General features: G+C 46.8%; 1 protein-coding gene across 1 annotated transcript in view; it reads left to right on the top strand.

The window, feature by feature from the left end:
* The first annotated feature begins 4,840 nt into the window (after nucleotides 1–4,840).
* Nucleotides 4,841–27,381, top strand: part of LOC137558461 (granzyme A-like) — a 48,687-nt gene continuing 26,146 nt past the window's right edge. Inside the window, exons 1-2 of the mRNA XM_068271744.1 lie at nucleotides 4,841–4,915; nucleotides 25,932–26,073. Coding sequence (XP_068127845.1) covers nucleotides 4,861–4,915; nucleotides 25,932–26,073 — 197 coding nt within the window. The 5' untranslated portion in view covers nucleotides 4,841–4,860. The remainder of the gene's footprint in view (nucleotides 4,916–25,931; nucleotides 26,074–27,381) is intronic.

Genomic DNA, 27,381 nt, shown 5'->3' with positions numbered 1-27,381 from the left:
TACGATTATGCTAAATGTTCACAATGACAGCAATACGTAATTATAAATTGTTAATTCAATTGATTGTAATTTTGCATTAATTTTTGGGTAATTTTTGAGTAATTTTGTGCCGACTTTGACAGTAAATAGCAAAGCTATTGTCACCAAAATTGCTACCTATGTTAAAGGGAATAATGGGTACAAGGGAAAAAAATTATTTTCTAAAAAAAACATATAGTCTTTGAGAAAATCGATTTAAAATATGCAAAGAAAAATGTTTTTTAAACTTGGAAAAACGACAGTTTAAATACCATTTTTCTTTGCATTTTTAAAATCAATTTTCTCAAAAACTACGACTTAATGAAAAATTATTTTTTGACTTGTACTCAATATTCTCCTAAAATTGCTACATAAATGAAATTGATGTATGTTGCAGAACAGAGTAAAGCAGACACATTGATATGTAACCTCTAGTCCTGTGCCCTGCTGCTTTTTATTACCCAAGGCCATGGCCTTTGTGGCCTTCCCAGAAATCTGGTCCTGAACATAATAGTGGCACTTGCAAATGTGTATTTACATGGATGCATACATTGTATACGCCATGGGTGACTCCTCCTTCAAACCACTAGGGGGTGCAGTGCTGCTGTGTCCATCATCTCTCTCTTCCTCCTCCTTGTGCCTGCAGAAAACACAAGAGTGGTGGTGCACCATGGGAGACCCAATGCTAGGAATGCACAAAGGCTGCATACTGTAAAACACTGTTCTTTACAGGGGGAACTCCGCAGCTCTCTGTTCAGCTTCTGTGCAGAGTGACAGACAGAGGCACACATACTGCTGGCTGTGCTGCAGTCTCCTGTGTGTCTCTGCCTGGACTTCAGACAAACAAAAAATAAAAATAATATAACAAGTGTGATCTTCACACCCATAACAAGTGTAGCCACAAAAACACCTGATCTGAAGTATAGCTGAAAGAATGTGATTAAGTGGTCGCTCTTGGTAAACACCGTTTGGCACCAGCATTCAAATGACTGCACTTAGCAGCTTGACATTCACACATCTGCAGCAGATATCAATGTGGATCATAGATGTCTTCAAGCAATTAAGGAAATGTATTCACTTCAATCAGAAATCCAAGGTGCATATTGTCAGCATTCTTCATTACATCAGCAAAGCAACAATATGAATATAATTTCAGATTCGGGTGCTACATTGCAATCATAAGTCAACAGTATAGGCTTGATTCACAAAAGAGTGCTAACTGTTAGCACGGACGTTTTCGCGTGAATTTTCGCATTGCGCGCGATTGCGAATTTTCGCGTGAAACGATAACGTTTTTGCGCGCAAACGCAAATTTTACCGCGAAATCGATATTCTTTTCGCACGAAAAATTTGCGTTTTCGCGCGAAGCCGTTATCGTTTAGCGCGAAAATTCAATATCGTTTATCGTTTAGCGCGCAATGCGAAAATTCGCGAGAAAACGGCCGTGCTAACAGTTAGCACTCTTTTGTGAATCAAGCCCAATGAGACTGACCTAGGTTCAGCCTTAGGAAAACTGATCTAGACTACATGAAACAAAGAGAAACTACAGAAAAAGTAGGTCAGCTAAGTTAAGATGGAAAGAGAGACAATGAGAAATCTAGGAGTTTCAGTTATATACAAAAAAACTTGAATGGGTTGTGCTTGTCAATCACAGTAGGAACTTTCTATTGGCTTCCATGAGCCTGTTATTGACAGGACACAATGCACAGCCGCAAAGACTCCAGACCAAAGTGGTAGCTTTCGGTGACTTATACTCTGGGTTACAGGAATTGTGTTTTGAAATTGGTTTATTTATACTTTGCCAGTCCCAGAGCCTGTTTGTCTGTACATTTAGGCAGATAAAGCTCAATGGCCTTCCCCAAATCAGGATGTACCACTAAAATGATCAGAATCACTAGAATGTGTTGTACGACAAAAGTCAAACAATGACACAGGAACTCACTTTCCAGGAGGTCCTTATGCCCAGACTCAATGAGTAGATCAAGGATCAACTCTACACCCATTTTCTGCGGTATCCTGTTGTATGGGTTTACCACATCAATAGTTGCGAGCTGATCTCCTTCATGCCATTCCAAGCTTTCTACCTGCTGAATCATAGTATCCTTCAAATATGAAGGGATTTGCATGAAGCGAGGTCTAAGAACATGGTCCAGGTACTTGGAAAGGGACTCGGTGACCAAGCCCCTTCTGGAGATGATGGGTCTGCCCGGGGTACCCATCAGGTATGCAGCAAAGCATTTGTGAAGCCACAACACGCACAACCTTGAGGTGGATGGGCTACAACAGCAGAAGATCCCCCCGGGTACCACTCATCTCCACTACAAATAGGAAAAAGAGAGTACAATTTGCACAAGCTCACCAAAATTGGACAGTTGAAGACTGGAAAAATGTTGCCTGGTCTGATGAGTCTTGATAGAGTCACAATAAACAGAATGAGAACATGGATCCATCATGCCTTGTTCCCACTGTGCAGGCTGGTGGTGTAATGGTGTGGGGGATATTTTCTTGGCACACTTTAGGCCCCTTAGTGCCAATTGTGCATCGTTTACATGCCACGGGCTACCTGAGCATTGTTTCTGACCATGTCCATCCCTTCATGACCACCATGTACTCATCCTCTGATGGCTACTTTCAGTCGGATAATGCACCATGTCACAAATTGTGCATCGTTTAAATGCCACGGGCTACCTGAGCATTGTTTCTGACCATGTCCATCACTTCATGACCACCAGGTACCCATCCTCTGATGGCTACTTCCAGCAGGATAATGCACCATGTCATAAAGCTCAAATCATTTCAAATTGGCTACTTGAACATGACAATGAGTTCACTGTACTAAAATGGCCCCCACAGTCACCTGATCTGAACCCAATAGAGCATCTTTGCGATGTGATGGAATGGGAGCTTCGTGCCCTAGATGTGCATCCCACAAATCTCCATCAACTGCAAGATGCTATCATATCAATATGGGCCAACATTTCTAAAGAATGCTTTCAGTTTCAGCACCTTGCTGAATCAATGCCACATAGAATTAAGGCAGTTCTGAAGACGAAAGGTGGTCAAACACCGTATTAGTATAATCCTTTAGGTGAGTGTACATCACCATCCTGACGTGCAGCACACCTATAAAGAGAAATAGCCCAACAATATTGTTTCATGCTAAATGCGCATCCTCATGGACCAAACTCCATGGCAGGGAGAAAGCTCACCGCCATGTGAAACCTCACGGCATATATGCTGTTTAGCCTCTTCCTGGGTCCACCCACTGTCCAATCCCGACGCCTCTCACCTGGACGTCCGTGCGCGCTCCATCTTGGAGCGCAATACGTCATGTCCGCTTACATCTCCCGCTTGTTATGCCAAAAAGCACAAAACGCCACAGGATGTCACATAGTGCATTACCTTGGCAACGCGTCGTTACTACACTGCATCCCCAGAGCTTACAGAAGCATTCTCCAGCGTAGGGGATTTTCATACACGGGAGCTTAAAAAAAAGGGCAGGGGGACCCAAAAGTGAGAAGTTTAGAGCACAATTAAACTGTCAATGAGACATAGAGAGCAAAGAAGTGCATACCATAGAGAGAAAGAGAACCCAAGACGCCAAGTGGTCAGCCCAGAATATGGCAACAAAGTAGCCCATTAAGAGAAGAAGCACGAAAATATACAAAGTGTAGCAAAACTTTTTACAAACCCATCTATCATAATATTAATTCAAAGAGACAACATCAGTATATATGTAAAGGGACATACACCCTAATACTTCTCCAAGAAGACACTAAGGTCATTTCGATCACTGAACTCCAAGGGTCCTATAGCATTCGTACAACTAATCAATAACGCTTCCCTCTGTGAGAGGGTTCTTCTATCCATGTTTCCACCTCATCTATGAGTTTTAACTAGTTCCAGGCCCACCACTTTAAGGACATCAGCATCCCCATGGTGAACCTCTCTCACGTGACTAGAGATTGAGGTGTCTGGGGGGTTGGGGCCCTGGGCCGCCTCTTAGTCCAATAGCAATCAGGCTGTGTGATGTCTGGGGTGGGAGGGATGAAGGGAGGCACTTTGGTGTCTCAGCCTTGGGTGCTGGAGGACCTTATCCCGGCTCTGGTCTGTGTGCTCTAACATCTTGTCAGCATACAGGAATTGATTCTGAAAAAAGCTGAGCAACTGAAAGCTTATTCTTTTTCTTTTAATTTAGCCAATAGTTGGTATCATCCTGATTCAAAACTTCATGTGGTACTTATTGTATCAAATGGAAATGTATCTATTCTGCTGTTATTTTTTTTAACCATCCATGAACTATGTACAGTAGTTTTGTACTTGTATAGTGATTTTCCTGTAACTACACATAAACCATGAAAGTATTTATGGTCCCCACTATTATAAAACTAATGTTGTCTTCCAGCATTCAGTCACTGTGGACATTATTTCATAATAATTCTCTTACAATTGAAACATTTGCATAGCACTTTTCTCCTGTCGGACTCAAAGCGCTCAAAAGCTAGGGTGAACTCCTTACCGTATAGGCACTGAGCCTAGCCAGGATTCAAAACCTGGTCTCCCATGTCAAAGGCAGAGCCCTTAACCAGTACACTATCCAGCCACTGCTATTTCATACCAGCAGCTGGAAAGACCAGGTAGGTATTACACAACAGGATATTAAACGAGAAATGTGTGATGGAAGATAGAGGTGTGAGCTGCTACAGTGACCAGAGCCAAACCCTGCCCATCAGACTATTACAGATTTAATCTAAATAAACTTGCTATAAAAATATTAAAGCTGCTTTGGAGTCTCACTTTTTTGTGCAGTGACCATTCAAGAGACAACACTCTGCAGCCACCATGAGGATCTTTTTGCCACTATTTGTTGCGACGTTCATCTTATTCATTCATACATGTAAGTACATTTTTCATGTCTGCTTTTTATAATAAGGGAAATTTTAGCAGTGAGTTGCAAAATGAGAGGAAAAACACTCAGATAAGCTCATTCATTTTGTTATTGGCACTGTAATTTAAAAGATAGGTTAGGACCATGGATTCAGACTGACGCCATATTCTAACAAGTTGATGCCATATTCTACCCATAACATCTTTTCATCTTTTTGCCTTATCACTAAGTGAGATTCATCAGTCCACACTACGGCTTTCTAGTCTTCATCTGTACAGGTTTGGTAAGCCTGTGCCCACTGCAGCCTCAGCTTTCTGGTCTTGGTTGGCAGATGTGGGACCCAATATTGCTCAAAGGTGTGGTGTGGAGCATTCTGGGAAGCTTTTCTGCTCGCCACAGATTGAGTGGTTATCTGAGTTAGGGCTGGTGCACACCGAGCGGGTGTTTTGGCGTTTTTGCAGCTGCTTGCAGCTGCAGATACGCTTGGTCAATGTATCTCAATGGGGTGGTTCACACCAGAGCGGGAGGCGTTTTGCTGAAAACGCATACTCCCGGGGTGAGGCATTTTTTGGATTGCACAGGTGTTTCTGCCTCCAATGTAAAGTATAGAAAAAACGCAAACCGCTCTGAAAAACGGCAGTTCAGAGCGGTTTTGCAGGCATTTTTGTTACAGAAGCTGTTCAGTAATATATGAAATCTACTACACCAAAAACGCTTCCCAAAACCGCAAAATGCTAGGTGAAACGCTACAGAAAAATAAGAAAAGGCGTTTCAAAATCTGCTAGCATTTTGCGGATCTGCTAGCGGGTTTTGGTATGCACCAGGCCTTACAGCTTTTTTTCTGCCTGCTTAACCACCTTAGCGGTATGGACGAGCTCAGCTCGTCCATTACCGCCAGAGGGTGCCGCTCAGGCCCTGCTGGGCCGATTTGGATGCAATAAAAAGCAGCACACGCAGCCGGCACTTTGCCAGCCGCGTGTGCTGCCCGATCGTCGCCGCTCTGCGGCGATCTGCCGCGAGCAGCGGCGAAAGAGGGTCCCCCCAGCCGCCCGAGCCTTGCGCAGCCGGAACAAATAGTTCCGGCCAGCGCTAAGGGCTGGATCGGAGGCGGCTGACGTCAGGACGTCGGCTGACGTCCATGACGTCACTCCGCTCGTCGCCATGGCGACGAGGAAAGCCATGGCGACGAGGAAAGCCGGAGGCGATCGGAATTATGCTCCAGGAGCGCCCTCTAGTGGGCTTTCATGCAGCCAACTTTCAGTTGGCTGCATGAAATAGTTTTTTTTTAATTTAAAAAAAAAACTCCCGCAGCCGCCCTGGCGATCTCAATAGAACGCCAGGGTGGTAAACCAGTCTGGCCATTCACTTTTTTGTAGTAAATGCTTCCGCACCAATGGTAAGAGGACTTGCAGCGATCAACTCTGGAGTAACAAGTGCTTGCAAACACTCCACAAGATCCGCACCATCAAGTTTCCATCTTTATTAATCCATAAAAAACAGGTTAAAAACTGTGTGGGTAAGTAAAAGGTGACGCACAGGCATTTCGGGAGATGGAAACTTGATGGTGCGGATCTTGTAGAGTGTTGGCCATTCACTTCTGACATGTCCTATCAACAAGTCATTTTCACCCTGAGAACGATCTTCACACCACTCTGACTAAATTCTAGAGACTTTTTCTTGAGAATTCCAGGAGATCAGAGGTTACTTAAAGAGAATCAATTAAAAAAAAAAAAAAAAAAAAACCATCCCCTGGGGAGGAAATCTCAGGATCCTAATGAGGTTTCCCCGTACTCTTCCCCTTCCGGAATCCAGCACTGGCATACCTCGGACAGCAGCAATGTAAATATTCATCTTCCGCACTCCTGAGTAGCGTTGATCGAACACCCAGATATTTGGGCTCAGGTCGGCTCGGCCGAACATGGTCCAGATGTTTGGGATATTAGGCCGAACACTGAGCCTAATGGAAGTCAATGGGGACCCGAGCATGGCCTGAAAAAGCTTGAAAATTGAGGGAAATTTCTGCAAAATGGAAATAGTGGGGGGGGGGCATTTACACATAGATTTTAGGCTCAGAATAAAAGCAGGGACTCATGTTTGCAGAGCAGTGCGCATATTATACTTGACTGCCAATAAAACAAACAAAACTCCCCCCAAAAAAGGCATACGTGTATGGGGAAAAACTGCACACTTAAGGCCAATGCAGTTTATCGCCATGCATTGATAAATATAACAGAAATGAGATATTCCTGAAAAGCAGTCCTAGCAATGGGACCGGCAACGCTAACCCAGCACACAGAATGGAAGAGGAGGTACATGAGAAGAAGGCCACGCTTTGTGACACAACCCAGGCCTTGCATGATGACAAAATGCATGCTTAAAACGATACATTTTGTCGCCATGCATTGATAAATATAATAGAAATGAGATATCCCTGAAAAGCAGTGTGTTTTTTTGATTGGCACAACTGATCCCAGCTGGCACTGAAAGTGTGAGGCAGGGGCTCTGTGGCTGCTGCTGGCAGTGGTGAGGCTGGGGCACTGTGGCTGCTGCTGGCAGTGGTGGTGAGGCTGGGGCACTGTGGCTGCTGCTGGCAGTGGTGAGGCTGGGGCACTGTGGCTGCTGCTGGCAGTGGTGGTGAGGCTGGGGCACTGTGGCTGGCCTGGCTGGCACCTAACCGCTAGCTCTGTCTCCTACTCCTACCTACCCAAGCTAAACCCCAATGCGAATGGCAGAGTCAGCCGCGCGGCGCGTATTTATATACCTGAACACGTGACCCGCTCAGCCAATCACAGCTATGGTCACAGTACAGCAGGTGCAGTATCGGCTTTCCAATGGGCTCCGACAAAAATAGTCAAGTCCAATTTGGTCCGCTCTGTTGCGCAGTTGCCTGTGAAGTAGAGCAGATCTGTTTGGGCTCTCTTTCTGCTGTAGCCCATCGGAAAGCCAAACACAAACATTTCAGATGCTACTGCGCCTGTGCCACAGCCAACATGTTTGTCAGATTATTTTTCAGGGACTGCCAGCGTTGGATCCCGGAATAAGTATCCCTCAGGGGCTGGTTGTTTTATATTTGTTACAGATTACCTTTAAATACTCACATCAGCTTACCTTTCAGTGACAGTCATGCCAAGGTAAAGTTTACTGAGACCACATTTTTTCCTCATTCTCTTGTTTTTTGTGAACAATTAACCCCCTTGGTGGTTCGCAGTTTCTGAGGCTGCGTCCGCCGGGAGGTTTTTTGTCCCCAAAAATTTTTTTTAAACACTTTAGCTAGCATTTCGCTAGCTATGCGTATGTCCAAAGTTGCTCCGGTCCCCCCCCCCCCCCCATGCCCGCCGATCGCCACCGGCTATACGTAACTCGCCACGATACCACGAAAAGCGGTTTCCCCATCGGCTTCCGCCGTTGCTATGGCGACAATCTAAGATGTCATCCGCAATCACGATCGCCGTCATCGTGAAGCCTGGAGCCGATTGGGCAGCTCCGCCAGTGTGGGAACGCTGATGGGTACGTATACCGGAAGCTATTGCGGCGAACGCGGGGGACCGGAGCAACTTTGAGCATACGCTTAGCTAGCGAACCATTAGCTAAAGCATATGGCACTATTTTAAAAAAAATCGTCCTGGGGCCATGTGATCCTCTGCAGCGGCTACCCCGTGTGTAGTACGTGGAGGTTAATGAAGCTCTAAGGGCTCATTCACACTAAGGGCGTTTTGCCCTTTTTTTAAGCGCAGGCGATTTTCAAAATCGCTCTAAAACGCTTGTGCAATGACTTCCTATGAGAGAGTTCACATCTGAGCGGTTTGTTTCCGATCTGCTCAGCAAAGCGCTGCATGGACCATTTTCGGGACGATTCCGCCTCAATGGAAGGTATAGAAAAAAGGCAAAATGCTCACAAAATCGTTTTATGCATCGGTTGTGTTCACGTTTTTAAAAATAAATACATTGCATCTATTCTTTTCCGGGTCAAAGAGTTCACTTCCTGACTTGCGTCAGGGAGAGAATTAAAAAAACGTTCTGAAAGCGCTATCAAAAACGCACTGCCCACACAAGCGCCGGGAATAAAAGAAAACGTCAAAAAACGACCAACGCGAGCGCTAACACGAGCAATGTGAACGAGCCATAATCCTGTATCTGCACTAGCTAATAAACAGGGCTGCAGGTTTTCATAATAAAGTATTTAGGGTGTATTCACTAAACTGTGATAAGCAGAATAACATGCATAAAATGTTATCACACGATGAGTAGAGCAGAATGCAATATATTATATGCAATACAATAAACTCTACTTATCATGCACAAAATTTTACTAACTTTATTCTGCTTACTGCAGTTTAGTAATACACCCCTAAATGAGACTGAATCCTTAATCTGAATCTTGAGTAATGGTGCAAATGACCAAAAACTGGTATAAAGGAATTTACCCATTAAAAAGACAGCCACAGCGAGTGGCCCATAATCCATTTATGGGAAGTAAGTAAATGTTGCTCAAATTACACCTATCATTAAAAATTGTAAAATACATACAGTACATACAATTGTACATTTCTCCTAGAGTAAAATGTCCTTACAGTAGGTAGAGGAAATCTGACAGGTTTTGGACTAGTCCAACTCTTCATAGGGGACTCTCAGTTATTTCTTTATTTACAAATGCACTTTCTGAACAGCAGTTGATCAGCCCAACTGCCAAAATAGTGTGAAAATTAGAAGGGAAGTTGACTGACATCTTTGCATAGATTCTAGACCAGTTATTTAAAGAATAAATTAAACACTGAGCCCCCCGTGAGGACGTGGACCAGTCTAGCATCTGTCAAATATCACATTTTTACTGCCGACTGTAAGTAGCAACATAGGAGAAAATTAATTTCTAGTGCATTTTACGGCAGGAGAAATGTACAGATACTGTACATATGCGTTTTAAAGTTTACAATATTTCACAACAGTTGTCCTTTAATAGAAGGTGGGCTGCTGCATTTAAAATGTGCAGAGATGTATAATTTCCACAACTTTAGCTAATGTAATTTGCTAATGTTTGTTAATTTCTTAATTTGTTTGAAAAATATATTTTTAAATAGGTGTGTATATATATATATATATATCCTACTAATATAATAAATGGGAAAGTTCGGATGTTTGGATGTTTGGATGTTTGGATGTTTGGATGTTTGTTACTCGATCACGCAAAAACGGCTGAACGGATTTGAATGAAATTTGGCACACACATAGTACATTACCTGGAATAAAGTATAGGATACTTTTTATTCCCATAACCAAAAAGAGACAAATACAAATTTAACTGGAAAATGTAAACTGCAGACATTCTTACACTGTTACACTGGAGGTGTGTTTAGCTTCTAAGGGTAGAATGGTTAATTTGCATATATTCAGCAGTGATGCCCTGGGAGACATCTCAAGCTCACTCCAACCTGAATTATCGCAAATTCTTTCTGTTTTAAGAAAGCAAACTTTTGTTTTTCTTAACATCTTAGTAAGGGGGCTTTTAGGACCATTGTAGTCCCTTACACACTCCAATGAGTTCTGGGTCACCATGAGCTTGCTGGTTAGTCTGTACCTCTCGGTGTTACAAGCCCTACTGCATAGAGCCAAATTAATCCATGCTATGCACTGATGAGGATCAAACAATCCAAATCAGGCTGTGCATCGCCGCTCGGCCTTTTGGCTTAGACCAAGTGTGTCTGTATTTGGTTCTGAGTCAGGAGGTTTAGTGGGGGGTCTCCTTTTGGGGGCCCCGGGAACATCAGAGGGGCGAAGGTCGTCTAGCTGGTTGCTGCGATGACGGAGCCCAGGAGAACGCCACTGCGCAATTCTGTGCGAATTCGGGTGGATAAAGAGGCGGTGAAGGAAATCGGTCTGAAGACGGTCTGTGTCGATGTGCTGCTGGATATCCTAGACCTACAGGTAACAGAGATCTATGCCATTCAGGAGTTTGTGGAATTGGGCACTTATGATCTTTCTCTTTATACCGAGGAGAAATGTCTTGCACTGTGTGAAAATTGGAAGAAGCTGGTTCTGGAGGGGACTTATCCTGTGCTGCAGAAGATCCAGATCACTCCCATGTTTGACCCTGGGGTGAAGTATTTGACTGTCCATTGTTTGAACCCGTTTATGGAAGTGCACACAGTGAGGACCTTTTTGAAGCAATATTGTGAGGATATTGGTAATGCTGAGAAACTGTATAACCCTTATAAGATGTATCGGAGTAAGATCAAGTTTAAGGTGGTTTTGAAGAAAGACTCTGATGGGTACGGTGGCACTGTGCACCCTCCGGCTGCCTTTACTGTGGCAGGTGAGAGATGCACGGTGTACTACCAGGGGCAGCCGAAGTATTGCCGATATTGTTTCCTATATGGCCATTTCAGGGACCAGTGCCCCAATAAGGCAGCCTGCCGCATTTGTAAGCTGAAGGGACACATGGCCTCTGCGTGCCCGGCCCCCCGTGTGTGTGATCTCTGCGGGTCGGCCGAGCACATGGCACGAGACTGTAAGATGACCAGGGGGAGGAGCTTATTCTCCTACGCTGAGGTGGCTCGGGAGAGCCGTAATATGTTTGCTGGCTGGGGTGCTAATACCACCGGGCGCTCTGTGCTGGCTGCTGCTGCTGATGTGTTACGTGCTACTGATACTGTACCTGATACTGTACCTGATGCTGAGGAGCGGAGGGAGGCGTCCGGGCCGGTGGCAGAGGAGGGCGGAGGTTCTGCCGGCTTGGCGTCTCACGTGACTGCTGCAGAGAGTGGTGGGCGTGGTCAGGAGAGCGGGGCTGCAGCGAATGGGGAGGTGTCTGTGGAGCGTGGGGAGGTGACTGGTGTGGGTGCTGAGAGTGGTGACGTCAGTGAGGTGGTCCCGCTCTCGGCGTCTCTGGATACTGTTGCCGATGTGATTGGGGAGTTGGAGGAGTTGCTGGATGATGCGGCTGTGATGGATGTGACGCTGGGTGGTGAGGAGGCGGATGTTGGGCTGCTGGATGTGGAGAGTGAGGAGGGTGATGAGTACAGTGAGGAGGATGGCCGCCAGGAGACTGGGGTGAGTGACGAGCGTGCGGCGGAGGTGACAGCGGCTGTGATTGCGGAGGTGACTGGTGTGGGAGTGGCTGGAGTGATTGTGGGAGTGGCTGGTGAGAGTCCGTGCAGCCAGGCGGATCTGTTTGCGGAAGATGGGAATGTGACGGCTGAGGAGTCCGTGGGTGATGATTCTTGTGTTCAGGCTGTGGAGCGAATGGAGGAGGAGACTCGTGGAGAGAGAGTGAGCGGAGCTGCACCGGCAGATGGTGACGTGTCTGGGGAGGAGGAGCCGGTGGGTGACGCTACTTGTGTGCAAGCCGTGCTGCGGGAGGAGGAGGAGGAGGCCCTGGCACGGAAAGTGGCTGTGCAGAGTGGGTCCGGTGTTGGGAAGACTGCGGAGGTGATTGCGGGGGTGAGTGAGGGGCAGGAGGTCACCCAGGAGCGGGGGAGACGGCGGGAGGAGGCGGGTCAGCCAGAGAGGAGGGAGGAGTCAGTATGCAAAGGTAAGGTGAGCAGTGGGATGGGCAGCGGGAAGGTGCAGAGTAGCCGAGCTGGGAGTAGTAGTTCCTCAGGAGTGGGGGGTGTGGCCAAGGTGCAGAAGAAGCAGAGTGCGGTGTTGCTGCCGAAGGTAGTAGGTTCTGGTGAGGTAAAGGAGGCACGGGGGGGAGAGGAGCCCATAGATTGGGGTGCAGAGATGGATAAAAAGGAGGAGCAGGATAAGATGGAGTGGGAGAAGCAGAAGTCAAGGATGAGGCATGGAGGGAGGGGGAGGCTGAGGAAGGAGGAGGAAAGCAGAGTAGGAGGGGGTAAGAAGCTGAAGTTGGGGGTAGGGAGTGCTCCAGAGGTGCCCCTGTCACCTAATCCGTATGTTGTACTGGAAGATTCGGATGATGAGATGGAAGTTCAGGTGGAAGATGCTGGGCAGCCGGACAGCCCTGCTCCGCAGCCCAGGAGATGCGTTGCAGCGTCTGGGAGAGAAGGAGGTGATCAGACTGTGTTATTGGAACATAGTATACCCAGTGTGCGGCTGGATAGGCAGTATTATGAGCCACTTGAGAGGGACTGTGTGATACAAACTAGAAGTTGTGTTAAAGAGATTGTGAAGGTGGTGGAAGAGACGAATAAGTTGTGGAATAGTATGTCGGATAATGTTACTTTACGCATAAAGATTGTAATAAGAGAGATGCTTGGAGAAGATACCGCTATAACAGCGAGGAGGTATGGGTTTCCATTGTGGCTTGTAAGAAGGATGCAGGTGTATTATTATAACATGTCAGATTATCATCAGGATGATATGACTGTGAGGATAATGGGGTATTATGTGTCTAAACAGGAAAGAGTGTGGGGAAAATTAATTTCTGGAGAATATTGATTTTTTATGACCTAAGAAAAAAGTTTAAAAAAATAAACGCCATATGATGATTGGACTGATTCCTCTTTTAAGGGGCATTTATGTCTCTATGGAGAGATTAAGACTAATCTGAGGTAAAAAAACAAAACAAAAAAAAAACAAAAAAAAATCCAAAACAGTCTGTATGCATGTCGGATTATTATGGCTCTGTACAAATTAACAAAATAACACATCATTGCATGCCAGCAGTTCTGGAGGTGTGTTTAGCTTTTAAGGGTAACAATGGTTAATTTGCATATATTCAACAGTGATGCACTGGGCAACAATTTAAGCTCACTCCAACCTGAATTATCGCATCTTTCTGTTTTAAGAAAGCAAACTTTTGTTTTTCTTACACTGTCAATGGCAGGTTTCTTAAACTTTGCACAGTTGGTCACTGGGTGACTGTGATTAATATTCAGAAAAGTGGGTGGAGCCTACAAAAGCTAATCAAAATTCACCTATTGGTTTTCAAAGGAGTGGAGCCACAGCCAATTAGATTTATTTCATTTCAATGCCAATTATTGATGCCAAAGACCGCAAAGCTCACAAACTAGGTCATCCTTGAGTAATTGTGTGTTAGGATTAGAAAAAGTGGGCAGAGCTAACACTAGCTAATTACATACCCGGGCAACGCCGGGCGACCAGCTAGTATATATATATATATATATATATATATATATCCTATACAATAAAATCCCTGTGTCGCTGCATCCAGTTGTCTGTGTCCCTGTTTTTTGCTACTGCGCATGTGCGCAGTAACGGACAGCTGGACGGGACCAGGGAGCGAGGCGGGCAAGCGAGGTGGGCGGGTGAGCAAGGTGGGCGAGGCGGGCGGGTGCTGTCGCGCGTGAGGCGGTTGCGTGGGCGGCGGGCGTGTGCATGCGCACTGGCGGCGGCGGCAGAAAAAAGACCTAGAGCCCGTTTTTAAATGGGCTTGGGTCTACTAGTATATATATATATATATATATATATATATATATATATATATATATATATATATATATATATATATATATATATATTTTAATACCTTCAGGACCAAGCTACCCTTTACAGTTAACTGGAGTTTAATTATCTTTGCCTGTTTTTAGTTCATTCAAACAAATGCTGTATTTTATTTTATAGTCTTTAATTTTAGTATTTTCAGAGCAGAGTTAAAATTTGGATTTTAAATGAAATTGTAAGTAAAAAAAAAAGCACAAAGTTAAACTTACTTGGGACCAGGGTAATATGCACTGGACAGGAAGTACACTGGGATTCCATTCGGTCCACGCATGCATGCCACGCCGCACTACGCTTCGTCGTTCATATTCACTGTGTCACCATAGAATTGCAGTACTGCATTATCTGTCCAGTAGGCATGGATCATGCGGTAACGCACTGTTGACTTTGCAACGGCATAGCAACGGCATGGTGTTGCATTAATTGTGACATTCATTGCCTTAGCAACCTCTTGCGCAAAAAAGCTTACTGCAACGCCATAGTGTAAAAGGTTTAAAAGGGTCTTCAAGGGGAAAGAATGCTAAGGAAAACAAATGGAGTACTTTTTGAAATTGTTAGGCAGAAATTTGTAATATCTTGAATTGAAGCATAAAAATATGAGAAACGGGGGGAGCAGGCATGTGTGGTGAGATGTCCTGATGCTCACCACTCCATAAACCCGTTCTCCATTCTGCCCTTCCACTGCCTGTAAATGCCCCTTTTACTCTCTTTTGGAGTCAGCAGAGTTGGGCATCACTGCACTTGCGCAGGCCTGGCTGCGTGCATCCTACAGCGTGTGACCGAGGTCAGAAGCGCTCTGCCCATGGGCATCTCCCTTGTACATCTCCTCACTAGTTTCCAGATACCAACCCAACCGAAATCTTAGATCTGCACATGAGCTTCTTTTATCCTCTTCTAGAATTACCTCCTTACATTCACATATACAAGACTTCTCATGTGCCTCACCCCTCCTCTGGAATGCCCTTCCACAGCACATCCGTCACTCTCCCACCTTTGAGATCTTTAAACGCTCCCTCAAAACTCACCTTTTCCAACCTGAATATGCTCTAACTTAGACCATTCACCTTTCAACCTCACATCTAGTTTTACTCCTTACTAAATAACCTAACCATGCACTGCCTGTATGTATACTGTATACTCCCCCACCTCTTGTTTCCCCCCAATACTTTAGATTGTAGGATTGCAAGGGCAGGGCTCTCTCACCCTTTTGTGCCTTGGAATTTTATTTATTTAATAGCTTGCTCTCTGTTATACATTTTATTCATCATGATACATCTAGCATTGTAATCACCAGTTCTGTTCTTGTACCAGTGTCCATATTTGATGTATATCATTGTCTGTATCATTCTCTATCCCTGAATTGCTGAGAGGGTAAATTACATACAAACCTGCACGCAGGGGTTCTAGACTTCTTGCCGCCTTAGGCAAACTTGTGAGGAGGATGCGCAAACTTGTGAGGATGCGCCCCCCGCGATTTGGAATGATCACACTCATCATGACTCCAGCCAGGCTCCACAGACACCCAGACCCAGCCAGCTTACCTCACTCACTGACTCCTGAGTCCCCCCACACACACAGGCCTGTCACCCCTGCTGCTGCTGCCTGGACTACTGGGGACTCATCATAACAACAGGCTCCATAGACACCCAGCCAAACCACCTCACTCACTGACTACCGAGTCCCCACAGGCCTGGCTGTTGTGACTCTCACAGTCACTCTCCCTTTAGGCTCCATTCTGATTCTCCCTGCTGCTGTGGTGCTGCAAGCATTATGATTGACTAGCCGATCCGCGGCGTAGCATACGCCGCATAAGAGGGTAGAGGGCAGGAAGGGGTTATTGGGCACAGCGGCGGGGAGGGGGGTTGGACCCCCCCTCAACTGTGTCCCCCATGTGTGCTCTACCTCCAGCTTAAGCTCAGCAGGAACCCCTCCAGCTTAAGATCAGCAGGACCCCCCCCCCCCGGGTCCCTCATGTGTGCTCCCCCTCCTGCTTAAGCACAGTAGCAGCCGCCACTATTAGTAAGGGGCAGCGGGCGGGGATGACTCACCTCTTCCGTGTTCCATCGTGCGTTCCACTGTCGTCACTTCCTGCAATGCCGCACACTGCATTGGTGTAATTTGCCTTTTTAAAACAGAAGGAAATCTGCAATAATTCAGCTATAAGTGAATATTTGTGGTTTCCCACAATGCACCGCTACTAAATATGCAAATTACCCCTTTTCCCCCTTGGTAAGTTAAGCAAGCATCCAGAGCTGCTGGTGTATAGCAAGCATATAGCTTTAAATGATACACATTTATCAAACCCACATGTAGACAGCCTGTTTCAGACTTTTGGTTCTCATCTGTACTTTGGCAAGGATTGATAAGGCTGTATAAGATAGGGCTTGGACCAGTACAACAGAGTAACCAAGCAGCTCAGGGTGACCCAAACCATTCGGAATGTATAGGGGGATAAAAGGGACCAAAAAGACCTCCTACTAAAAAAAGCAAAGCTTGGTGTAATTTGCCTTCTTAAAACAGAAGGAAATATGCAATAATTCAGCTATAAGTGAATATTTGTGACTACCCACAATGCACTGCTACTAAATATGCAAATAATTCCTTTTCACCCTTAGTAAGTCAAGCAAGCATCCAGAACCACTGGTGTATAGCAAGCCTATAGCTTTAAATTTTACCCAGCGATATCAAACCCACATGTGACAGCCTGTTTCAGACTTTTGGTCCTCAACTGTACATGGCAAGGATTGATTTGGCTGTATGAGATAGGTCTTGGACCAGTACAACAGAGTAACCAAGCAGCTCAGGGTCCACTCGAATGTATAGGGGGATAAAAGGGACCAAAAAGACCTTCTACTAAAATAATCAATCCAACGGACACAGCATGGATGATCTTCGTGTCACTGCCCTGAAGGGTGGCTTCAAAACGTCAAATGATCGATTAATAGCAGAAACAAAATTTATAAATTGGTTCAAGGCTGTGCAGAACGGTTTGAATAAGGACAACAACTTTCTATATTGGTATGAGACTGATGACATTTGAACTTTTCTCAGCCATTATAGCTGAACTTGTGAACTAAGAATTTACTATACCTCTGTGTCAGTCCAACTCCCAGGTATGTGAGAAGGGAGTAAACAAGGATTCTTATCTTGGCTTACAACCTCTAACCCCAGGTCGATGGTGTAACGATCGGTGAAGCACAGAGAGGATCTGATTACCGGTGATCTGCAGTATCACTGGGAATACAGATATATACCAGATTATAAGTGATCTGCAGTCTCACCGATAATCCGATATACTAGCTAACCTCTGTTCACCTGGGTAGAGTGTAGTGTTTGGTGTAACAGTAACACTTTGAGGACTGGGCCTCAGTGCAGCAAGGAGTACTGCACAGATTCCTTCCGCAGACCTGAGCTCTCCAAGACGGGAGGAGTCAGACTGACAGTAGGAAGGATGTCTGGAAGTGACCCTCAGGAAGAAGGGTCGCTAACAGAGCGAGGAACCGCCTCTAACGGTAAGGTCGGTTCTCGAGGTCGGACAAGCCAGGTCGCACACACACGGACAGATAAAGTACAAGATCAGGAGACAAAGGCGGAGTCTATGTACAGGCAGGGTTCGGCAACGGGGTATCAGAAATATCGAGGTACAGAATCAGGAGGCTGAGGCGGAGTCTAGAAACGAGCCGGTGATCGGCAACAGAGTAGCAGAAATATTGAGGTACAAGATCAGAGTTCAGAAGGGTAGTCAAGGCAGGCAAAAGTCATAACAGATAATCACAATCAAACTAGTACTTTAACTATCAACAGAATCTAGCTAAGTGTAGGATTACAGCTCCAGCTGGTCCCGGCACACTTGCGGATCTGACTACGGATCTGGGTGCTCCCACATATGTGATCGCAACGCCAGACAAAGAACAAGTGAACAGCCAGCAGTATATATACACAAGGACCTTTCCAGGACCTCCCTAATTGCTGGACCAATGAGATTTGTGGAAAATGTCAGCTGACCCGCCTGGTCAGCTGACTCACTTCTGGCTGTTATTTAAACTCAGCCTCTGTGCGCGCGCGCGTGTCACTCTGAGCCTTGGTGGACTATCAGTCCCAGCCACACCAGTACTGTCTAGCAATGTATTTTGTGAACCGCTTGCGGAGGCCGCCTCCAATGCGGATTCCGCCATTCTCAATGCGGATTCCGCCGTTCCCAATGCGGATTCCGCCGTTCCCAATGCGGATTCCGACGCTCTGCCTAAGCAGCATGCGGCGTTTTTTCCGCGTTGTGACGCCATGCTGGATGCGGAAACAGCCGCCTCACCTTGAGAGACGGCGGCTTTTCCGCGTTTCCTTACAGTACCCCCCCCCCCGAGGAGTGGACTCCGGACAACTCCTTCCAGGTTTTTCTGGATGTAAAGCATGAAATTCCCTCACTAACTCGTCCGCATGCATGTGGTTCCCAGGTACCCATTGCCTCTCCTCAATGCCGTACCCCTTCCAATGTACGAGATACTGTACCGAGTTTTGTACAGTACGTGAGTCTATGATCTTCTCCACCTCATATTCGGGTTGGGCATCTACTAAGACAGGAGGAGGAGGAGTGGGAGCCACCTGGACTGCGGGTTTGAGAAGTGATACGTGGAAGGACCTCACTCCCCGCATGCTGGTGGGAAGATCAACGGTATATGTGACCTCGTTGATTTTCCTAGTAACCGGGAATGGACCCACGAACCTGGGACCAAGTTTGTCAGAAGGTTGTCTCAGGGTCAAGTGACATGTGGATACCCAGACCAAGTCTCCTGGTCGGAACCTCCACTCCACTGAGCGTTTCTTGTCAGCTTGACCCTTCTGACTCAGAAATGCCTTTTCTAGGTTACTTTTTACCGTCCCCCAAAGGTCCCTAAATGAGCTTTGCCAGACCTCCAGGGCTGGGAACGGAGTAGAGGCCACAGGTAATGGGGAGAACTTGGGTGATCTCCCCGTTACTACCTGGAAGGGAGAAAATCCGGAAGATGAGTTTTTTAAATTATTCTGAGCAAACTCTGCGAAGGGCAAGAATCTGACCCAATCGTCTTGCGCCTCTGCAACATAGCACCTCAGGAACTGCTCTAAGGACTGATTTATCCTCTCAGTCTGGCCATTTGTCTGAGGATGATAACCTGATGAAAATGATAGCTTTATGCCCATAAGCTGACAAAAAGCCTTCCAAAACCGGGAAATAAATTGGACTCCCCTATCAGAGACTATGTCTTCAGGAATGCCGTGCAATCGAAAGACGTGAGTAATGAATAACTCGGCCAATTCCTGAGCCGAGGGGAGTCCTTTCAATGGCACAAAGTGGGCCATTTTGCTAAAGCGGTCAACTATGACCCAAATGACCGCTATGCCTTCAGATCTGGGAAGCTCACCCACAAAATCCATGGACAGGTGGGTCCATGGCTCACTCGGGGTGGGCAAAGGCTGCAGAGTACCGACAGGTGCCAGCCAGGAGGGTTTGCTCATGGCACATATCGCACACTCCCTCACATACTCCTTGCAATCCGCTGCCAGGGAGGGCCACCAGGCACATCTAGCCACCAGATCCTGTGTTCTGGATGCCCCTGGATGTCCAGCATTCTTATGTGTATGAAACATCTCCAGTACCTGGGGACGAAAAGGCAGAGGGATGAATAAAACCCCTGCGGGCTTCCCTTCCGGGATGTCCTACTGAAAGGGGGTCAAAGTTTCCTTCCAATCCTCCCAAGTTCCAGTTGCTGCCAATATCAACCTCTGGGGAACAATGGTCTCTGGAACGGAGGGCTGTGCTGTCTCTGCCTCAAAACACCTGGATAACGCATCCGCTTTAACGTTCTTGCTACCCGGAGTGTACGTAATAATGAAACTAAATCTAGAGAAAAATAACGACCATCGAGCCTGACGAGGGCTCAACCTTTTAGCCCCCTCGATGTACTCTAAGTTCTTGTGATCGGTGTAAACCGTGATGGTATGCTCAGCTCCCTCCAACCAATGTCGCCATTCCTCGAAAGCCAATTTAATAGCCAAGAGCTCCCTGTTGCCAATATCATAGTTCTTTTCTGCAGGGGAAAACCTCCGAGAGAAGTAAGCACACGGATGCATTCTACCCTGCAAACCCGACTGCTGGGACAGCACAGCCCCCACTCCAACCTCCGAAGCATCCACCTCAACAATAAACGGGAAGGACGTATCCACATGTCTGAGGATGGTTGCTGAACAGAATAGGCTTTTCAGGGTGGCAAACGCCCGTACAGCCTCAGGAGACCAGTGAGTGGTATCTGCCCCTTTTTTAGTAAGACTGGTAAGGGGAGAGATGACCGTGGAGTACCCCTTTATAAATCTCCTATAATAGTTGGCAAAACCGAGAAAACGTTGGAGGGACTTTAACCCAACCGGCTGAGGCCACTCTAGAACTGCGGAGACCTTGGCGGGATCCATAGCCAGGCCCGTGGTGGAAATTATGTACCCCAGGAAGGCAACAGAAGTTACTTCAAAAATACATTTTTCAAGTTTGGCATACAAGGAGTTCTGCCTTAACTGATTTAACACAAACCTCAGATGGGTTCTATGTTCGGAGAGGTTGTTGGAGAAGATAAGGATGTCGTCAAGGTAGACTAGAACGAATCTCCCCAACACTTCCCTGAAGACCTCATTGATGAGTTCCTGGAAAACGGCCGGGGCATTACATAGCCCGAAGGGCATTACCAGGTACTCATAATGCCCATCTGGAGTATTAAAGGCCGTTTTCCACTCATCGCCCTTTCTTATGCGTATGAGGTTGTACGCGCCCCGCAAATCCAGTTTGGAAAAGATTTTGGCATCAGTGATTTGAGTGAACAAATCGTCTATCAACGGCAGCGGATAGCGATTCTTCACTGTAATTTTGTTAAGGCCGTGATAATCAATGCAAGGTCGCAAGCCTCCATCTTTCTTTTTAACAAAAAAGAACCCGGTTCCAGCGGGAGACCGGGATGGGCGAATGAAGCCTTTGGCCAAATTCTCACGGATATAATCCTGCATGGCCAATTTTTCGGGCCCCGATAAATTGTACAAATGGCCCCGGGGGGGTACACAACCTGAACGGAGATCGATGGGACAATCGAAAGGGCGATGTGGGGGCAGTTTGTCAGCTGCCTTGGGACAAAGTACATCGGAATATTCTGAGTACTGGTCTGGCACACCTCCCACCTGAATTCTGGTTTGCCCCAATGTTATCTTTCCCAAACACCGTCGAAAACAATGAGGTGACCAGGTAGTTAACTGACCCGTGGCCCAGTCTATTTGAGGTGAATGAGTTTGCAACCATGGCATGCCTAGGATAACAGTGGAGGTGGACATCTGTAATACAAAAAAACGTAACTGTTCCCCATGTAATACCCCTATGGTGACTTTCACTTCCGGAGTCTGTGACAGTGGGCGATCTCGTTGCAGAGGAGAATCGTCCACTGCCGTGACCTGAATGGGGGGACTTACTGGAATGAGAGGAATACCCAACTCCTGAGCAAATTCAAGGTTCATAAAGTTAGCCGCTGAGCCAGAATCAATAAACGCTTCAGTGGCTACTGACTTATTCTCCCATGTAACCGTACATGGGAGAAGCAATCTTTTCTCTTTAAGGGGTTAAAATTGTGTGCCTAGGGTGTCACCCCCCACTACTCCTAGGCAAACTCGTTTCCCGACTTCTTAGGGCAGTTTCGCACCCTATGCCCTGCCTCTGCACAGTATAGGCACAGTTGTTCCGTGATTCTCCGCCTTCGCTCCACCTGGGTCAGTTTAGATCGACCAATTTGCATTGGCTCGGGTGGAGGCAAGGCCAGAGAGGGTGAGACAGGCGGAGATGCTGTTACTGAGGATGCAGCGGATGTTGCCGCGTACGAAGTCACCCTGACACGGTGACTGCCCCTAGCCTGCCTCTGATGGCGTAGCCTGCGATCAACTCGAATGGCCGATGATATGGCCTTATCAACTGTCTTGGGCTCAGGTACGATTAACATCAGGTCGGAGACCTCCTCCGACAACCCAGACAAAAAGTAATCCATCAAGGCAAAGTTGTCAAATCTAGCTGTGACTGACCATCTGCGGAATTCTGCCGCATAATCCTCGACCGAACCTCTGCCTTGGCGCAAAAGTTTGAGCTTCCGCTCCGAGGACGCAGCAAGGTCAGGGTCGTCATAAATTACGGCCATGGCCTTAAAGAATTCCTCTACCGAGGTCAGAGCTGTATCGGTAGGGGGCAGGTTGTATGCCCAGGACTGGGAGTCACCGGTCAGCAAAGTTTTAATAAAGATGACCCGTTGGGTCTTAGTCCCCGAGGATTGGGGTCTCAACTCAAAATACGACAACACTCTACTCCTGAAATTCCGGAATTCAGACTTGTGGCCGGAAAATTTATCAGGTACAGGCATACGTATGTCATCACTAGGAGAGGATCGCACCGAATCAACTGACGTCTGAAGGGTTTGCACAGAGCCTGTTAGAGCATCGATTAAAGCTTTGTGCTGGCCCAGTGCTTGATGGATGGTATCCACCGAAGTGGCAAGCACAGTCAGAGGGTCAGCGCGTGCGTCCATCTGTATTTTGGGTCTGGCGTTCTGTAACGATCGGTGAAGCACAGAGAGGATCTGATTACCGGTGATCTGCAGTATCACTGGGAATACAGATATACACCAGATTATAAGTGATCTGCAGTCTCACCGATAATCCGATATACTAGCTAACCTCTGTTCACCTGGGTAGAGTGTAGTGTTTGGTGTAACAGTAACACTTTGAGGACTGGGCCTCAGTGCAGCAAGGAGTACTGCACAGATTCCTTCCGCAGACCTGAGCTCTCCAAGACGGGAGGAGTCAGACTGACAGTAGGAAGGATGTCTGGAAGTGACCCTCAGGAAGAAGGGTCGCTAACAGAGCGAGGAACCGCCTCTAACGGTAAGGTCGGTTCTCGAGGTCGGACAAGCCAGGTCGTACACACACGGACAGATAAAGTACAAGATCAGGAGACAAAGGCGGAGTCTAAGTACAGGCAGGGTTCGGCAACGGGGTATCAGAAATATCGAGGTACAGAATCAGGAGGCTGAGGCGGAGTCTAGAAATGAGCCGGTGATCGGCAACAGAGTAGCAGAAATATCGAGGTACAAGATCAGAGTTCAGAAGGGTAGTCAAGGCAGGCAAAAGTCATAACAGATAATCACAATCAAACTAGTACTTTAGCTATCAACAGAATCTAGCTAAGTGTAGGATTACAGCTCCAGCTGGTCCCGGCACACTTGTGGATCTGACTACGGATCTGGGTGCTCCCACATATGTGATCGCAACGCCAGACAAAGAACAAGTGAACAGCCAGCAGTATATATACACAAGGACCTTTCCAGGACCTCCCTAATTGCTGGACCAATGAGAGTTGTGGAAAATGTCAGCTGACCCGCCTGGTCAGCTGACTCACTTCTGGCTGTTATTTAAACTCAGCCTCTGTGCGCGCGCGCGTGTCACTCTGAGCCTTGGTGGACTATCAGTCCCAGCCACACCAGTACTGTCTAGCAATGTATTTTGTGAACCGCTTGCGGGGGCCGCCTCCAATGCGGATTCCGCCATTCTCAATGCGGATTCCGCCGTTCCCAATGCGGATTCCGCCGTTCCCAATGCGGATTCCGCTGCTCTGCCTAAGCGGCATGCGGCGGTTTTTCCGCGTTGTGACGCCATGCTGGATGCGGAAACAGCCGACTCACCTTGAGAGATGGCGGCTTTTTCGCGTTTCCTTACAGATGGTCTGTGTGAATTAAGGCATCTTAATGACATGTATTTATGCTTGAAAAAAATATCTGTTTTCCTTTTTGATGTTGCATGTATATAAGCTGTCTGTACCACCAGTTTGCAAACTAACAGGATATAAGCCAGATGAAAGCTGCAAGGCCGAAAGCTTGCTTATTTTATTCATTTTTAGTTAGCCAATAAATGGTATCATCCTGATTTAAAACTTCTTGCTTTTACTGATGGCTAACACGGTACAATACCCTACTGCTACTACTAAAATAATCAAAGCTTGGTGTAATTTGCCTTCTTAAAACAGAAAAAATCTGCAATAATTCAGCTATAAGTGAACATTTGTGGTTACCACAATGCACCGTTACTAAATATGCAAATTATTCCTTTTCACCCGTGGTAAGTCAAGCATGCCTATGCTTAGCTTTAAGTTTTACACAGTCATATCAAACCCACATGCGCCAGCCTAGTTCAGCCATTTGATCCTCATCAGTCCATAGCAGGGATTGATAAGGCTGTATGAGATAGGGCTTGGACCAGTACAACAGACTAACCAAGCAGCTCAGGGTGACCCAAACTACTAAGAATGGATAGGAGGTTAAAAAAAAGAGACCAAACATCCCTCCTACTAAAAAAAGCAAAGCTTGGTTTAATTTTTCTTCTTAATACAGAAGCAAATCTGCAATAATTCAGCTATAAGTGAACATTTGTGGTTACCCACAATGCACTGCTACTGAATATGCAAATTCTCCCTTTTTGCCCTTGGTTTGATATGACACTACTCCTTCTTCTTGCTTGGACCAGCCCCTTCTTCTTGCTTGGACCGGCCCTGGGGGCAGGGCGCTACTTCTTCTTCTTGCTTGAAGGTTGAGGCACTTACTCTATTATATATATAGATAGATAGATGGACAGCACAGTCAGCAGAACAGCAGACTCAGTTAGTCCCCTAGTCCTGGCGGTGGCTCATCACTGCAGGCCAGTAATGTGGGCCTGGCCAATGGGCTGCTGGTTCCCTAGCTGGTGATAGGCACAGGCACAGGACATCATCATGTGCAGCAGGGTAGGGTCAGGGGGTGCCGTGGTGTCCAAGTGGTTGTGTCCAAGCGGGCGGGGCTAAGGTGGGCGGCAGCAGGCCAGGTGCAGTCTTCACTTCCTGTTTCTGCCTGTCGCTGTCCCCCCACTTCCAACGCCTGAGGAAACAGCGTCATTCCACGTCATGTGCGGCCCACCCCTTTCTACACGAATATACACATAGAGCCTGTTATGAACCTCATTCTGATCATTTCCAGTATCAAAGCTAAATACAGAGCCATTATTCTATTTTTCTTTTTGCCTTATACATACCTCCCAACTTTTTGAGATGAGAAAGAAGGACACTTAAGCCACACCCCTAATCACGACCCATCACACCCCTACTCACGCATACCATAAAGATTGTGTAAGAAAAATATGTTGTTTTATAATTCAAACTACACTGGTCCTTTTTTATCCGGGTTCATTTTCTTTCATATTAACATTTTAAAATGAGTAATATATCAATTTAAAGGATGGGAATAAAGTTTAGAGTCAATGAAACACATTTTTTAGTAGAGAAATATATATATTTACATAGGAAGAGGGACAAAGTCCTGAAAGAGGGACAAATGAGGAGGAAAGAGGGATAGAGGGACAGGGCTCTCAAAGAGGGACTGTCCCTCCGAAAAAGGGACAGTTGGGAGCTATCCCTTATATACTTACCTTATCCTCGCTATCTTAATTTTCAAGAGTTTCTGTCTATTAGCAGACAGGCTGCCACCTGCTGCCCATTACTTGTTTTATATATTTTATTCTATTTAATTCTATGTTTCAGATGTGTGCATGGAAATCATTGGAGGAAGGGAGGCCACACCTCATTCAAGGCCACACATGGCATTTATAACAACTGGAAACAAACTGTGTGATGGTGCCTTGATTGATAGCAGCTGGGTGCTGACTGCAGCTCATTGTACTATGTGAGTATTAAGATTATCAATATTTTTACTACACTTGGGGGGTTGATTTATAAAAGTGTGCAGAATTACACTGCCCTGTTCAGCAGAGGATATGCCAGCCACACTTATTTTAAAGCTACATATCTTTAATTCAGGAGTCTTAACTGTTATGGAAGAGAGGGAGAAGAAGGAGGAGGTAGAGTAGAGGGAGGAAGCAGTGCAGATTAGGTGTAAGCTAGCAGGATTCCATACCTCCCAACATTTGACCTTCAGAAAGCAGGACACTTAGGCCACACCGCTGGCCACACCCCCAACCCCCAGTCACGCCCACCAAAACGTTTTAAATATTTTTAATTAATAAGTAATATTAATTACTCCCGAAAGGGGAGGCGCGTGAGGGTGCCAGTGGGTGGGGAGGAGGGTGAGGGTGGCCATGTGTGGGCAGAGAGGGGAAAAAATGATCGAGGCACCAGCCCAGGGATGCGTGTGCTGCATGGATGGCCGCTGCCATTAAGTTTCTCCCTCCCTCCTAATGTGCCCCCCCAGTGTCCCAACCCCCAGCCCCCCGGCTGCAGAGTAAAAAATGTGCAGCAGAGTGGGCTGTAAATCTTACCATTGCCTCTCCGTGCGTACCGGGATCTCATCTGGTTTTCTCGGCTTCCTACTTCCTGTGATGTCACAGGAAGTAGGAAGCCGGGAAGACCAGATGAGATCCCGTTGCGAAGAGGCAATGATAAGATTTACAGCCCGCTCCGTTGCGCATTTTTTACTCTGCAGGCAAAGTGGGGGCACTGGGGGCACATTAGGAGGGAGGGAGAAACTTAACCTTCCTGGCGGTAACCCCGAACGTAGTTCGGGGTAAGCCGCGCAGGAGGTTTTCTCAGGCCCTGCTGGGTCGATTTACTTAATTTTTTTTTTTGCTGGACGCAGCTAGCACTTTGCTAGCTGCGTCAGCACACCGATCGCCGCCGCCCCGCGCTTGATCGCCGCTATCCGTCGCACCGCGTGGTCCCCCCCAGACCCCGTGCGCTGCCTGGCCAATCAGTGCCAGGCAGCGCCGAGGGGTGGATTGGGACTCCCAATGACGTCGCGACGTCGCTGACGTTGGTGACGTCATCCCGCCCCGTCGCCATGGCGACGGGGGAAGCCCTCCAGGAAATTCCATTCTTTGAATGGGATTTCCTGATCGAAGATCGCCAAAGGCGATCGGAGCAGGCGGGGGGATGACGCTGAGCAGCGGCTATCATGTAGCAAGCCCTAGGCTCGCTACATGATTTAAAAAAAAACAACTGCTGCGCTGCCTCCTGGCGGAAATAATTAAACCGCCAG

The sequence above is a fragment of the Hyperolius riggenbachi genome, chromosome 1 (genome assembly GCF_040937935.1).
Source record: "Hyperolius riggenbachi isolate aHypRig1 chromosome 1, aHypRig1.pri, whole genome shotgun sequence".
NCBI classification, from domain to species: Eukaryota; Metazoa; Chordata; class Amphibia; order Anura; family Hyperoliidae; genus Hyperolius; species Hyperolius riggenbachi.
This window is presented reverse-complemented; position numbering and strand designations above follow the sequence as displayed.